Genomic DNA, 14,035 nt, shown 5'->3' on the forward strand with positions numbered 1-14,035 from the left:
AAAACACAGAGATCATCCCTCCAATTTGGGTTGCTTTCCGCATCCTTCCCAGCAGAGGAAAGAGGCCGGGCCCCTCTCACCAGCCCAGCACTCACAGAGGGTAGCTGTGGAGCAGCCTGGCAGGAGAAGGTAGTGCCTTGCTGTTGGCAGATGGTGCCCTCATCGGGAATAAGAAATAGTTTCCAGAGAGCATTTGGCACTGTGGCAGCCTTGTCTGGAATCAGTTAGGAAGAGGACAAGGTCCTCGGTTGGTGTCTCCTTGCAACGTCAACTTTAGCCCATTGGAAACATCCCAGCTCATAGTCAGAGATGGTTCTGTCCCCAGAAAACTCTTTTTTATTATATCACTATTGGCTTTTGTCTACAAATTGCTGTACAACTTAAATGTCACTATGCAAAACTTGAAGTGCACAGGGCTTGTTCAGCCAGAAGTACAAATGAAATTTAGTTTGGGCTCCTGGCAAGGCTTGATTTCACATTTATCAAACTGACATTCAAACCAAAGAAGTAAAAATACAGCTAAAATATCAGGTGCCATTGAATGCCTGGAGAAACCATGACAGGAGTGTTGCTTTTCTTTCCTTCCTATAATCAATTTTATCTATACTTCTGAACAAACATCTGCATGAAGCATTTAATGGTTCTTTCTTTTTTCCCTTGGATCTGGTTTTGCATCTTAAACAAGCTGATAGCTCAGCCAGCTTGGACAGGGTGTTTGTGGTTGTGTGAAAACCCTTTAATGCTCACGGTATCTAGGATGTCCAAATGCAGGCTGCAAAGCCTTGGTAGGCACCCCAGGTGTGCAAGTGCGACCAAACAGAAAAGGTTCCCGCTTCCAACTTCAGACTGGTCGTCTTGTCCAGTAAAGCCATTTCTCAGCTTTGGTCTTTCTTGACTTTTAATGTGCGGCAGTAACTCAATTCCTGCGAATAGCAGGACTTGCTCAGGGCAGATATGCCAAAGTGCTCTTTCTTTTCGAAATTCTGATGCTGTAGCCCAACAGAATGAAAAAAATGTTCATGCTTTAACCGTCTGTCATATTAGAACTTTTTTTTTAAGCAGCTATTGATATCTTAGCTGAAAATACTGTTTTTCAGAAGCTTTTTTCCCTCTGAGTGGGATCACCTGCCTTTCTTTTTCACTGTTTCTAGCCTCTTCTACCTGATGTTTTTAAATGCTCAATATTGACATCATCTTCAGTGTCATGGTGTAGGGATCTGCTCTGTAGACCCTTCCTGTTCCAGCTTGTATTGTTGCTGTTCTGCCTAGCACGTGTAAACCTCAGTATGCCTCAGGTGGGCAGGTGCTTCCAGATGTAGCTCTGTAGGAAAGGTCCGTCCATCATCCCAGCTGCTAAAGGGATTCCTTGGTCCTAAGTCATGCTTTCCCCCCGTGTCAATTTGAGATGTCAAAGGAGGAATATTTCTGATATCCTGTGTCATACCCTCATGTACCCACTTGGCAAAGAAAGGTCTTTGAGAATGACAAGTCAGAGGATATAGACTGTTACCTACATGTCCTGTCCCATTTATTACCTGAAGATGGAGCCCTATTTACAGACAAACTCCACAAGTGACCTCTCGTGTAAGAAATGAAGGGGAAGAAATGGTACAACAGAACAACATCATCTTCTATTCAGATGGAGAAAAAACTAACAAAACTCCCCAAGTAACTAGAAGGTGGAAGCAAGGCGGTGTTTCAAGTTGCAGGGTTTTTCCTTATCCAAAATGAAAGATCTTTTGGTTTTGGGTCATTGCCAGAAACCAAAGGAGCAAGGAAGGGTATTATTTTTTTTTATTAGACATATTTGAGACTTTGAGAAGGAAGCTTTTGATCATCTTCAAGGTCCTAAAAAAAACGAATGGGAAAAGGGAGGCAAATGTAGCCCATGTAGCTTAAGGCAGAAACTGCTGCTAGCCCTGCTTCAAAAGAAGCATTTTGTGGAAGGAAAGGGCATTGAAATAAACACCATAAATAATACCATATTTTGTCCTCAAGCTGGTGCCCATGTTCTCAGAAGTGGGAGCCATGGTTTATGCCTGTAAGGGTAGCAAAACATACTCTGTTCACCTCCTTTTTTGTCTTTTGCTGCTGAAGATGTCTTCTTTCAGGTTGAAACATCCCATACTTAGCTGCTGCCAAAAGTGAAATTTTAATTTTTATGAAAAGACTAAGGTGTTTTAAGCATGAGAAGAGTAAAAATAAACATTTCCTCTCTATTAAAGCTGATATAATAAAATGAGGTGTGTGTGGTTTTGAGTGGCTGTACAGCTAAAACAACTAAATTACGAAAACTGAAGATTAGCTATGATTGCAGAGCAGTGCTTATCTTTATCCTTGAGGGACTTGATTTGGATTTCTCTACTTTTGCTCAGAGTGAACTGGAGTAGCAACGTGTGGCATGTGGCACTTCACCTCAAACTAGTCACATTGCCAAGCTGGAACCTGAAGTAACAAGAATCGCCTTTGCAGAATGAGGCAAATAGGAAGGAAGAACCATCATGGAAACATGCTTATTTGTCACAATTCTACTGATGAGGTTTTTGTCAGCTTTAACTAAATAATTACATGGAAAGTTTTTTTGGTTCAACATGTCATTTTGAACAGGAAAGGAGAGAAGTAGGATAGGATAAAACACCAAACCCAGTAGGTCCATCAACACACTGGATGGCTGATACACTTCAGGCTGCAGAGAAACGGTTTGTAGGAGACTTACAACTTTCAGATCTTGTGATGGATATTCTTGATTTCATGAATAAAGTTCCATATACTTTTAGCTGTCACGGCTCCAAATTATGTAGAGACATTTCACAGATGAGTGACTTCCAGCAGGAACATGTGTCATCCCTTTAAGCATCAGCCTTAGTTTTGAGCTCTGGTTCTGGGCTTGAGATGCTGCCAGCTGTGCTGATGCTTTCATTGGAAGAGAAGAAACGCGATCTCAAAAAATATATTAAATAGTGGAGATGTAAAATTGTATAGCCTGGTGTTGCGTGATGTATGAGGCTGTGAATAAACCATCCAGCTTTCCCTGCTATGCGGTAGAAGCAATGAGACATTGGGATGCTAGTGTACGTATACAGTAAAGAAACAGTCTGTAAGTACAGTTCTGCCCATTGTCATTAGTGAAAACAGAGCCTGTAGCGTTTCTGCTGCCCTGAGTCTGTGCTGCTGCCTGGAAACCTGAAGGAGAGGAGGCAGTCCAAGCGACATCAGCCTGGGTCTGGAATTGCCCTGGCTCTGGCGGTTCTGCAGAACGTGACACAATTACTCACCTGGGTTACTGCTAACAGGAGCGCAAATGTGTTGGCAGAAGAGAGGGGATTGCTAGGCAACTATGTCTGTGTGCCTTCTGCTTGGTTGTGGAGTATTTAATCTGCCCTCCTTGCTAGTTCTTGCCTTTCTCTGTTGTTACCATTTGTATTCGTTGCCTGTTGCAAAGTGATGCCATGTAACAAGGAGGAAAATGAGATCTTCCCCTGCAGAGTTTGTGCTCTGCTACACAGGAGAGGTGGGGCGTGAATTAAAATGTCCTCCCTAGTCAGTGATCAACATGCATGGCAAGGATCTCTTCGGCATGCTGGGGTCCTGTTGTATTTTTGTATTTTCACCGTGTTGCTGCTGGTGGTGCTCTGCTGTTGTCAGCTAAGAAGGTTAGGACTTGATTTTGTAAATATACGTATTTCAGGAAGCAGCCATGTTTACAAAAGGGTAAAGCTAGCCTCTGGAGAGGATATCTTGAAGTATTGCTTTTGTGCTCTCAGGATTTCTCACTTGTCAATCACCCTTCTGAAATAGGATGCAGTCAACTCATATAGCAGCTGTCTGGTTGTTTTTCCAGCTCACATGTGAAATGCTGCTACCTTGCTTTGCATGGAGAGCAGCGCAGACGTTCCTATGCTGCATGGCTGGCTGGCTGGCTGGCTGAGCAGCCCCCAGGGGAAGATCCTTCAATCAGTGCAAGCACAGACCAGGACGACAGGGCGTCTGGGACCATGGCCTGCTGCCGCTATGTAGATGGGGTTGTCAGCCCTGCCAATGTTTCTAAATCCAAGTAGAATTGAACATATATAAGTTTGTGTACAGTTTTGTTAGCTGTCTGGCATAATATTCCAGGCTTGCAGCTGCACAGAATTTGGTAGCTATATTTTCCTTACATATTGTATTCGTATAAACCGCGTCAACTGTGCTTTGAGGCTGATGAATGTTAAAGTACAGGGGTACTTTGATTTGAATATAGGTAATTTTCTTATGCCTGCAGATCTAGGTTACAAATGGATTGATCTCTGTTTCATCGGATGAAGCTTATCGGGGAACATGAAAACCAGATCATCAAAATCCTTCAAACAATTAAAACTGAAGAAGATAACAGAATTGCTTTTCTGTCTACTAATGCTTTAAATGACAGTAATATAATGACACAAGACATCATGTTTTTACGTTAGATATGACATGAACCTTATCCATGTAACACAGCAGCAGCCAGAAACTTATCCGTCTGAGTATTTAACACTTTACAGTAAAGTGTCTTGCAGACCCTTTATATATGTAATATGTTTTTCTATGGTGGTTATGTTTTCCAGTGTATTCGAAAAGGATCCCAGTGAAGTTGATTCCACTGCGAGTTCCAGCCACCGGACCAGAAATCTTCTGGAGTTCTCAGCTAGGCAGGAATCCAGCACAGCTCAGAAAATACCCGAGAACATCATTCCCGAGAAGAGTAATAGGTGAGATGAAAAACTTTAGCATATTTTAAGTGGCAGAGGGCAGTGGTGCTTTTAGACCTCACTGTCCTTCCGTTTGCTAACCTTTTTGGCCAGTGTTATTGTTGCTCTTAGAGTGCAACTGAGTTTACAAACACAGTGCTTTGAAATCTGATCTCTTATGGTTTTTATTACTTAACAAAATTTACCAAGTTGCTTTTCAAAGGGATATGATGTTTTATCTCCAAGATTACCCAATACATAGAGCTTCAGAGTGTACACATGGCTATGCTGTATGGTGTTAGGGACAATGTGGTGGAAGAGAGCGTATGAACAAGTGTGTGTCATGGAGATTTTCATGACCTTCAGGTTTTCATCTGTCTGCTTTTTTCCCTGATCTTTGTTTTAGCTTGCATAGTTATGGTATTTGTCATATTATCTGTCTCTTCTTACTTTTCAGGCTGGAGTATTTACTTTCTTAGTTGCTCAAGAGAAGACTGGGGAAGTTCATGATTAAGAACATACGCTGTACTTAGCACTGCACTTTTTTAGAAATCTCTCAGTCCATCCTTATGCTTACCCATTATTTAATTATATAGTTGCTTTCAAGCTTCCTAGAATCTCTAGCATTCAGTGCATAAGTGAACATATAATTGTCTCCAGATTGAAGTCTGGCTAATCCAGCTCATGTTTTCCCCTTACAAGATTTATCCTATCAGATTGTCCCTTTCCAGTAGAGTGTTTTGGCTAGTTGAACAAAGCCAGGCACAGATGTGCAGAAAGCCCTAATGTATTTTGCCATGCAGAAAGAAGGCAATAAATCAAGAGCATTTTAAGGCTGTAGCCATGGTGAGGGTTTTGTGTCCTATGTGGCACGTTTCAGACCATGACTTATGCGACGTAGTGGTAGAGTAGTTCTCTTAGGAGGATGTGCTAGTGCCTGTACCTCCTCCTTTTCTTTCACTCTGTTTTTTGGCAAGCTGTGAGCTCTTTGCTGCATATTCTCCTCTGTCAGTTCTAGATGCAGTAAACAGGAGAAGCAGACATGAAGATGGAGAGAAAGCTGTGAAAGGGAGGGGAATGTGAATAAGGCTTTCATAAGCTCTTGTACCTGATTTTTCAGAAAGAAGTTGAGGTTTAGGAGCTACAAGTGTCCGTCAAACCAAGAGGACTAAGGCTGTTATATTGATACCCTATCAAGAGAAGAACTTATAATAGGTATTTGGGATAAGTAGTTAACCCCTGAGGAGGTACAAATGACCAGGAAAAAGGAATATTAGCCTTTGCTTTGTTGCTGAGAGTGCTGTGGATTTTTGTATTGAAATACACACTCTTTTTCTCTTTTTATCAAAGCCAAGCTAGCTTCTGGAGACTGTTGAAGATGTAAATCCTCTACACTCAGTTGTAATATAGTTTGTGGCTGCACCATTGTCATATGGCTCATGGTCTTTACATCTGCATGGTTTTAGTGGCCAATAAATCTAGTATTTCTGTAGCAAATCTTGCACAGGTCTGGAATGAAAGAGAAAGTTGCCTCTGCAGAGATCTCCTAGTTTACATATCATGAGGAATATTTTACAGGCTTCATTTTCTTTCAATATCTGGCCTGTTTGGGAAGAGATCCAACATCTGCTAATGCTCATCTGTCTTCCCTGTGTTAAGTGCTATCAGACCCCTTTGGGGAACTGACTGAGACCGTTGGATGTTTGATAGAAATCGTTATTCACCTGTTTCGAAAGTCCCATAGGAGCAGCTGTAACCTTTGTGGGTTTGCTAATGGTAGTGCTGATTCTCTGGATTTGGTCAAAAGTTCATGAAAAACTATTTTAAGGGATTTCTTGATGTCTTTTTCTTTTTTCCCCAGGTATGATCATTCTGTGTCTGATAACAAAGCACTGATGATAGTCTCAGAAGAACCACTGTTATATATTTCACCACCCCCACCCCCCTGTCAGCCCCTGATCAACCGGACAGAGTCACTGAGGTGAGCAAACAACGTTTCCTGAGCATTTAAGCTTTTATTAGGAGTTTAGATATAAATTGTGTGTTGGGTGAGTGCTGCTGGACAGACAGCTGTGAATGATGTTATTGTCCATTCATAGTGTTCATCCAGTATGTGACCAGTGCCTCTGTAAGTGTCTGTACTGTCCCATATCTACTACCATGGAGGCAGGAGATTGACTTGGATGTTTGTCATGTTTTTATGTTTTTAGTAATGATTTTCACTCAGTTTTCACACTGATCATTTAGCAATAACCAAATAACAGTTTTCTGATTGCATGGAGGTTTTTCATGACTTGAAAGAGAAATCACTTCATATGTAGAAATGCTCATAATATGGAAATCAAGACCAGATAAAAGCCTCTTCCAACTGAAATACATAAAAGATGGTCTCCTACTCTTCAGCTTCCAATACAAGCAAACTTAACCTGACATTGCAGGTGTGCTTTATTCGCTGTTAGAAAACACCTAGCTCCACTTTTTCCAAATATATTAGTGCATCACTAACCTTATCTCCATTCTGCTTTGTCCATTCTTTCTCTCAAATTTATTTGCTGTATTTTAGCCTTCTTAACCAATATTTTGTCTTGAACTGTCAATTTTTTTAAATTTCTGTAGTCCTTCCAGTAATTTCAGAATTACTGTTCACTGGGCAAAAGAAAGTACTGTATCTGCTTTATGTTGAAACATCCACGATCCCAATACTTTATAGATATTTCCTTACGAATTCCCTCATAAATTTAATCTTGCAATTATATTTTCTTACTCTGATATTAAAAATAAGTTTTCGTAAGGTAAAAGAGTAGTAGTCTGCAGCATCTTTATAGTGGCTTGTTAAACTGTTTTCTAAAATTAAAAAACTCGGCCACTGTTCTTTGAAACATCTGTTAACTCTGTGGGTTTTTCTAGGCTGAATCACGAACTTCGAGGATGGGTTCATAGACATGAAGTGGAACGAACAAGATCTAGAAGGTTGTCAAATAACCAACAGCAGAAAGCACGGGTTATGCAGGTAGGCAGGTTTATACTGGTGAGTCAATAGCATGACAAGATAATTTCAGACAACATAACAAACTATTCTCTCTTACTTGTCTGCACTTGTCATTATAAACAAAAGTAGCAATGGTGCCTGTAATTAGGGTACCCGACACTTCCCATTTTAAATTGTGGGTTTGGTTGATTATTATGTTGTCAAAGTTCTTCCATTCCTGCTCTTGGATTCAGGCTAAAAGTTTTTAATTTTTTTTAGCCGTCATCAAAATATGTTCAGTGTTTTCTAACATGACTTTTATGACTTCTCTGTAAGTCTGCGTAAGGATAACCTACAGCGTATTCATCTGGCTCATGGTTAAGGGGCGCAGCTGATTGGTTTTGTTGAAATATCTCTATTTCATTTTTTTCAGATTTTTGCTAGAGGGATATGTTTTTGGTAAGACTACAGAATTATGAGATTTGTGCTCATATTTCCCATTTTTTAAAATCCCTTTCATCTACATGGCATACTGATAGTGACGATGAAATTAAGACCATGAATTTTCAAAGTGTTTCAGTTGATTAAGAGCTAGTAACAGCCTTAAAAGGAATTGAACTTGACAATGTGGGAAATACCACATTTTTCTAGAGAAAAATTATTGAATATTAAACTTCACATTCTTCTCACTGTTGTCCAAAGGAGAATGGTAGAACATTTAAGTAGGGTGAGTGTGGGTGCTTCTAGCGTTTCAAACAGCAGAAGCGTGTTGTGGGTAGTATATTTTGGCAGAGGCACAAAGTGGATGTGACCTCAGAAGAATTCTGCAAATCTGACATCAGTGATAGCAAATTTTGCATGTGGATGACACAATATGTGCAACTGTTGTGTTTGGTGCCGGCTTCACTTCTTTGTCTCCGAATGTGTGACTTTAAATTTAGCTGTATTAAAACACTTGCTTTTTCTTTGGCTCCAGCTTGATTGCTGGTTGCTGTTTCAGTTATTCACATTTCACCAGTGAAAAAATGTACATTTATTGTTTGGGGCACTGATTAACTTCTGCACCCCATTATATATTCACTCTGCTACAGATGTGATTCATGTTTTATGTAGTGCCAAACCAAGAAAATGCTTATTGTTTTGAGTTTGTGTCATCGTTTTGTTTTCCCCCTTTTTCAGAGCTCCCTCAGTGAGAAGGCAGATTCCCAGCTAATGGCCATGCCTTACACAGACACCAGCCTCAGGTAAGGCAGAACAACTGCTTTGTTATTGCTTTCTACTTAATAACCTAGTTTTTCACCAACAGCTGGTAAAAATGCCAGTTTTTACCTTGTTGTCATGATTCTTAAGCTGGGTGCTAGCTACATTTATTGGCCTAATTTCTGACCCTTAGCAAATAACTGCTTCTAATGATTCAAACTACACTTAAAGAAACCCCTGTGTTGCAGCACCGCTCTTCTGGGGTCTTTCTACCAATGAGTCTTAAGAGAATCTTTACTTTACTCTGCAGGGTCCCTTCCTAAACAGGTTTGAATCTTAAGGGGGAAAAAAAGGGGGAATTGTCTTGGGATTATCTGGAGGAACATCATTAGTTTATATGAAGGTTTCAAAGGGCTGTGAGTCCAGTAAGAGAAAGGTTTCTCTCACTGTCTTCAAGAGCAGAGCCATTATAGCTAGCACCAAATTATTTTGACAAAGTTAAAGTATCATTACATCTTATTTCTATGGTTTGTCTTCATCTCCTGATTTTCCCTGCTGATTATTAGAATACCATAACACAGAGCTTCCTGATTGCCCCTGCCCTCCCTCCTGCATACCTATCCTGTCCCTCTTCCCTGGGTACAGGAAGAACTGGAGAGAAAAGGTTAAGGAAATGAAAATTGTCTCTCCCGAATTCTTTGTGACGGTGTTTAAAACCATCTCTGCTTTGAAGTGCCAAAGAGGAGTGTAAGAGCAGAATGGAGTATAAAGGGGACTTCTTTTTGAGAAGAACACCTGAAATGTTGCCATTGAAAGTAAGACAGCTGTGGCCCTTCTGTTTGCGTTGCGGCTTTGAAAGCAGGATCAGCCTGGGAGAAAATAACAAGCTGCAGGCAAATGTTATGGAAACCAGACTGCCAAATTTTGATATTTCTTGACTAATAAGAAAAAAAGAAAAAGCTTTTTTAGTTCTGTAGGCAGATGAAGGATGTCTGTTTTAACTGAAGACTGGACGAACAAGCCTCATGGCATAAGGCAGTTTAATATACATGCTTGCATTACTCTAAAAAAAATTATCTGGATTATTAAAACCAGTCTGCAACATCATGCAGCTCTGTATGGAATAATCTGCTGTGCTCAGAAAGAAGTGAGATTTTTTTTCAGATGAATGATGTTTAAATGAACAGGACCAGTGAGTCATGGCAGCTGCATGCTGTGACTGTCCTGGAACTGCTAAGAACATAGAACAGACTTCCAGTTCCTCCCAGAGCCATCAGCTATTAGATGCTCCGTGAAATCATAGAATCACAAGGTAGTTTAGGTTGTAAAGGACCTCTGGAGATCTCCAGTCCAACCTCCTACTCAAAGTACATTTAATTTCAGGTTTACTGTTTGTCTCTGTCAGAAGAGACTGTCTCCATCTCCATTGTAACCCCCATTAAGAAGCTGAGGGTTGCAGTTAGAGCCCTCTCAGCCTCTTCTCCAGGCTGAACAAGCCCAGTTCCCTCTGTCTCCTGTCTCTCCTTGTACATCCTACGCTCCAGGCCCTGACCGTAATGCCAGCCCAGTATGCAGTTGCCCCCCAGACACCCTGCTGGCTTGTGTTCAGCTTGCCTGCCAGCAACCCATGTCCTTCTCTGCAGCGCTTGTGCCTCATCGATTGGAAAGACAGAAAAGGTGCTGTTTATTCAGTTCTGTTGTTGATGCTACCCTGAGGCATTGCCTTTGGAGAACTGTTAATGCACTAGCAGTGTCTCTGCAGATGTGTAAACCCAAAAAATAAACCACTTGTACTTTTCCTGATAAGTAACGTAAATGTTTGTAGATGGCCCTGAAGCTTTTATTAACGATGCAAGTGTCTTTCTGTGGAGTGTACAGTCAAGGTTTTTAATTTTTGATACCAGTCCTGTGGCTGGAAGTGGAGTGACCTTTACCTTCTGCAACGCCCTTGTTGGTGACCTGAATCCATGACCAGGAGGACATTAGCAGGATCTAGATTTATCTTTGTAGCACTGTTGATACCAACATTGTCACTTTGGTCCTGGATTCCAAAAGAAAATTAATGAGTTGAAAAGTTTTGCAGTGAAGTCAAAGCAGAGGAGGGAGATAAAAATTAAGATGATTTCAAAGAAAACCATTAAACCCCCTCAGCATTTTATAGTCTATTTAGCTTTCTTCAGAGGTAATTTTGATGAGGGTTTCTGCAAGTGCATTTTTAGGCGTCCGGATAGGAAACTGGGACTCTCCAATTATTTTCCTCTTTCTAAATTTTGCACTATTGAAATTGTGGTTCTTGGTGCATAAAGCACTGTGTCCACCACCTCATTACTTCTTAAAACAAGCATATGTGTAACATCCTAGTGCTCTGTGATGCATAACGGAGTGCCCTTTGAACGTTTAAAACAAAAAAGACTCATTTATCTTCCAATAAGTGGCCAGACTCAGCACCACTCTTGTGGATACACAATTTAATATGATGCTTGCTTGTAATATGGTAAGGTATTACTAAAACAACTGGTAGCTTTGCACCTGTTTTCAGATCTTAAGTTCCTCTCTTCCTTTCACGGAGCAGTCCACAGTGGGCACCCTTAAATGCCCAAAGTTAAGTATGGTGTAATCCACTGGTATTACTTGGAATTTGGGACTAATGTTAGACTTGTTCCATGAACCCAAGAGAGCTTTGTAAAGGGCCAGTGGTTTCCAAGTGTTTTGGAACAGCTCTCTCCCATGGCTGGATTTAGAGTTATAAAAGACTGTTTTTTAGGTCTAGCTGTATCTTTTGGAGTGTGGGCGAGCAAACGGATCTGTGGGACCTGTTTCAGTTTTCAGGATGTGTTTTACTGAGCAACACGTGGGCGTGATGCCTTTTATCACAGTAAAACTTCAATGCTGAATCTCAGGGGTGGTTTGGTGGGCCTACGTGTTTTTATGAATGAGTAATCAGGCTCAAATTAGCTCTGATCTTTGTTTCCTGTGTGTGAAGGATGTGATCTGATTCCTCGCTTGCAAAGTTCTGCTAAAGAGGATATATAGGGTAGAGCTGCCTGCTCTTGATCCCCCAGGACTTACCCCCAATCCTGTTAAAGGGCAACTGGCTTGGCAGCTGCAGTCCTTCGATTGCAACAGGACTATATTAGCAGTAGGAGAGGAGATAATGACAGTCTACTATTACTGCTGCTCAAGAAAATCACTTGATGATAGATTTGTGCCTTGTTTTGGGTGCATAGTTATGTATATTTTAGAAACATACCAAAATAACCGAAGTCAGCCACCATAGTTTAAAATCTGGGTCAGCAGAAGACAGCTTGGGAGGGATAGCCTGATCAGTGTTTTTGCCACAAATACTGCAAACAGACAGTATGCTATTAAAGTGGGAAAGAATTAAAATGACTGGTTGAAGGTCCAGCTAATGGTTTGTGTAAGCACAGCTTTCCCATTTGATTAAATATGTTATTTTTGAATGGGATTGGGGAAGTATACATGATACCAATACGTGCTGGGAATTTCTCACCTTTCCAACATAAACAGTGGATAAGTACCATGATTGTATGACTTGCCAGTGTTTTTGCTTAGAATGGTTTAGACAGAGTGTCTTTTCCTCATGTCTGATATATGTAAGACAAGAATTGTGAAAAAGATAAGCCAGAATTATGTGAATATCTTATTTTTGCTCCACTGTCTAAATTGAAAACCGAGAGCAAACCTTTGAGTTGACCAAATTGATGCCAAAAAAAAAACCAGTGGGTGAGAGAGAAGGTGGGGTTGGTCCCTTGACAGTAAGTTAAAAGCTCTGTTTGTGCTTAACTTTGCACTTCTTTCAATTTGAGTGGTTTGTGTCCTTAGCAATAAAAAAAAAAAAAAAATTTAAAAATGTTGATTTTTTGTTTCTGAATGACATTTCATTCTAAAATTTCCTAAAATCTATTTTCAGAAGTCATCACAATTATTCAGACACTTTAGGTTGAGTTGAAACTTTTTTTTCTTGTTGAGCTAGCAGGCGGTTTTTTGCCTTGAATAAAATCAAGCCTGGAAAAGTTTCCTGCAGCAGGACCTTTAAAACACCTTGAACTTTCAAAAAATACCCAGTAGTTTCACTGTCTTCACTTGTGTTTAATGTTTCTCATGCTTCTCTCAATGGATGAAGAGCTGCTGTTCTTTTGAAAAGCAGGTCTTTAAAGTTATCTCACTGAAGTTAACTTTCTTGTCTAAAATAATTACCTTCCCCCCTTCTTTATTTCAGCAGGAACTCAGGGAACGAGCTGCAAGTGTATTACGCCTCTCCAAGGAGCTATCAGGATTTTTTTGAAGCTATTCGCAGAAGGGAAGATACGTTCTACGTGGTATCATTTCGCAGAGTAGGTATAGTTTTTGTTCAATACTGGCCTTTTATGTGTATCCATAAGACTGTTTCTAACACTGAGTGAGTGTCTTTCCTTGTAATACAAAAGATGACCTAGTCAAGGTTGAAGCTAAATTTGTTTCTTCATAAGTGATGCTTCTGTGTATCCGTTGCAGTAATATGGTCAGATCGTGGTCTTTGCTAAATACGCCTATCACAGGGGGAGCTTTGCAGAAAAAACTGTAGTGCCAGGGCAAGACAGCACAAAATTGCACGCACCCTGTGGTTAACGGTTATGCATGGTAGCAGTCCAATAATTGAAATAGTTAACTGGATATTTATTTAATAGGTGTATAAACCTTTTATGCTTCTGGGTATAGGAATACATGTACTCTGTGCACAAATTATTTCTGCTAGCTTAACATAATATTATTTCTATCTTCCCCTAAAACACTTGCATTTGCAGTTTTATGTGCCACGTATTGCAGCTGTACAGGACTGCATGCAGTGAGAACAATTTTTCTGCTGTTTTGTGACTTGTAAGTCGAGACAGATGAGCAATTCTGCTGTCTGTGCTGGGATACAGCATAAGCTTGTGTTACAGCTTTGTCAGGCACATCCTCATGTCTGCAGTGCAGTTAGTGACAGTAAAAGCTGTTTTAAAATGGAATTCCAGGTGTTTGATGGCATTTTCTGTACTGCAAGCCTGAGCAGTGTTGAAGCCAGGACAGCTGCAGTAGTGAGAAGCTGCTTGGGTTCTGGTGATGGAAATGATCAAGGCAACACTCCCTTTTGCAGAGGGCTTGATGAGTCCTTAGACAT

General features: G+C 40.5%; 1 protein-coding gene across 7 annotated transcripts in view; it reads left to right on the forward strand.

The window, feature by feature from the left end:
* Nucleotides 1-14,035, forward strand: part of ATF6 (activating transcription factor 6) — an 82,333-nt gene that overhangs the window by 20,233 nt on the left and 48,065 nt on the right. For 5 of the 7 annotated variants that reach the window (XR_015698584.1, XR_015698585.1, XM_087730438.1 and 2 more), the window contains 5 exons: nucleotides 4,584-4,727; nucleotides 6,568-6,687; nucleotides 7,614-7,716; nucleotides 8,854-8,918; nucleotides 13,115-13,229. Coding sequence is in view for 4 of the 7 variants with exons in the window: in XM_087730438.1 (XP_087586564.1) it covers nucleotides 4,584-4,727; nucleotides 6,568-6,687; nucleotides 7,614-7,716; nucleotides 8,854-8,918; nucleotides 13,115-13,229 (547 nt within the window). In the remaining 3 variants the exon portion in view is untranslated. The remainder of the gene's footprint in view (nucleotides 1-4,583; nucleotides 4,728-6,567; nucleotides 6,688-7,613; nucleotides 7,717-8,853; nucleotides 8,919-13,114; nucleotides 13,230-14,035) is intronic. The other 2 variants (XR_015698586.1, XM_087730439.1) reach the window with 1 other exon arrangement.

Source organism: Nipponia nippon, unplaced genomic scaffold (assembly GCF_047370975.1).
Source record: "Nipponia nippon isolate SJK-2023a ecotype South Korea unplaced genomic scaffold, ASM4737097v1 scaffold_5, whole genome shotgun sequence".
NCBI classification, from domain to species: Eukaryota; Metazoa; Chordata; class Aves; order Pelecaniformes; family Threskiornithidae; genus Nipponia; species Nipponia nippon.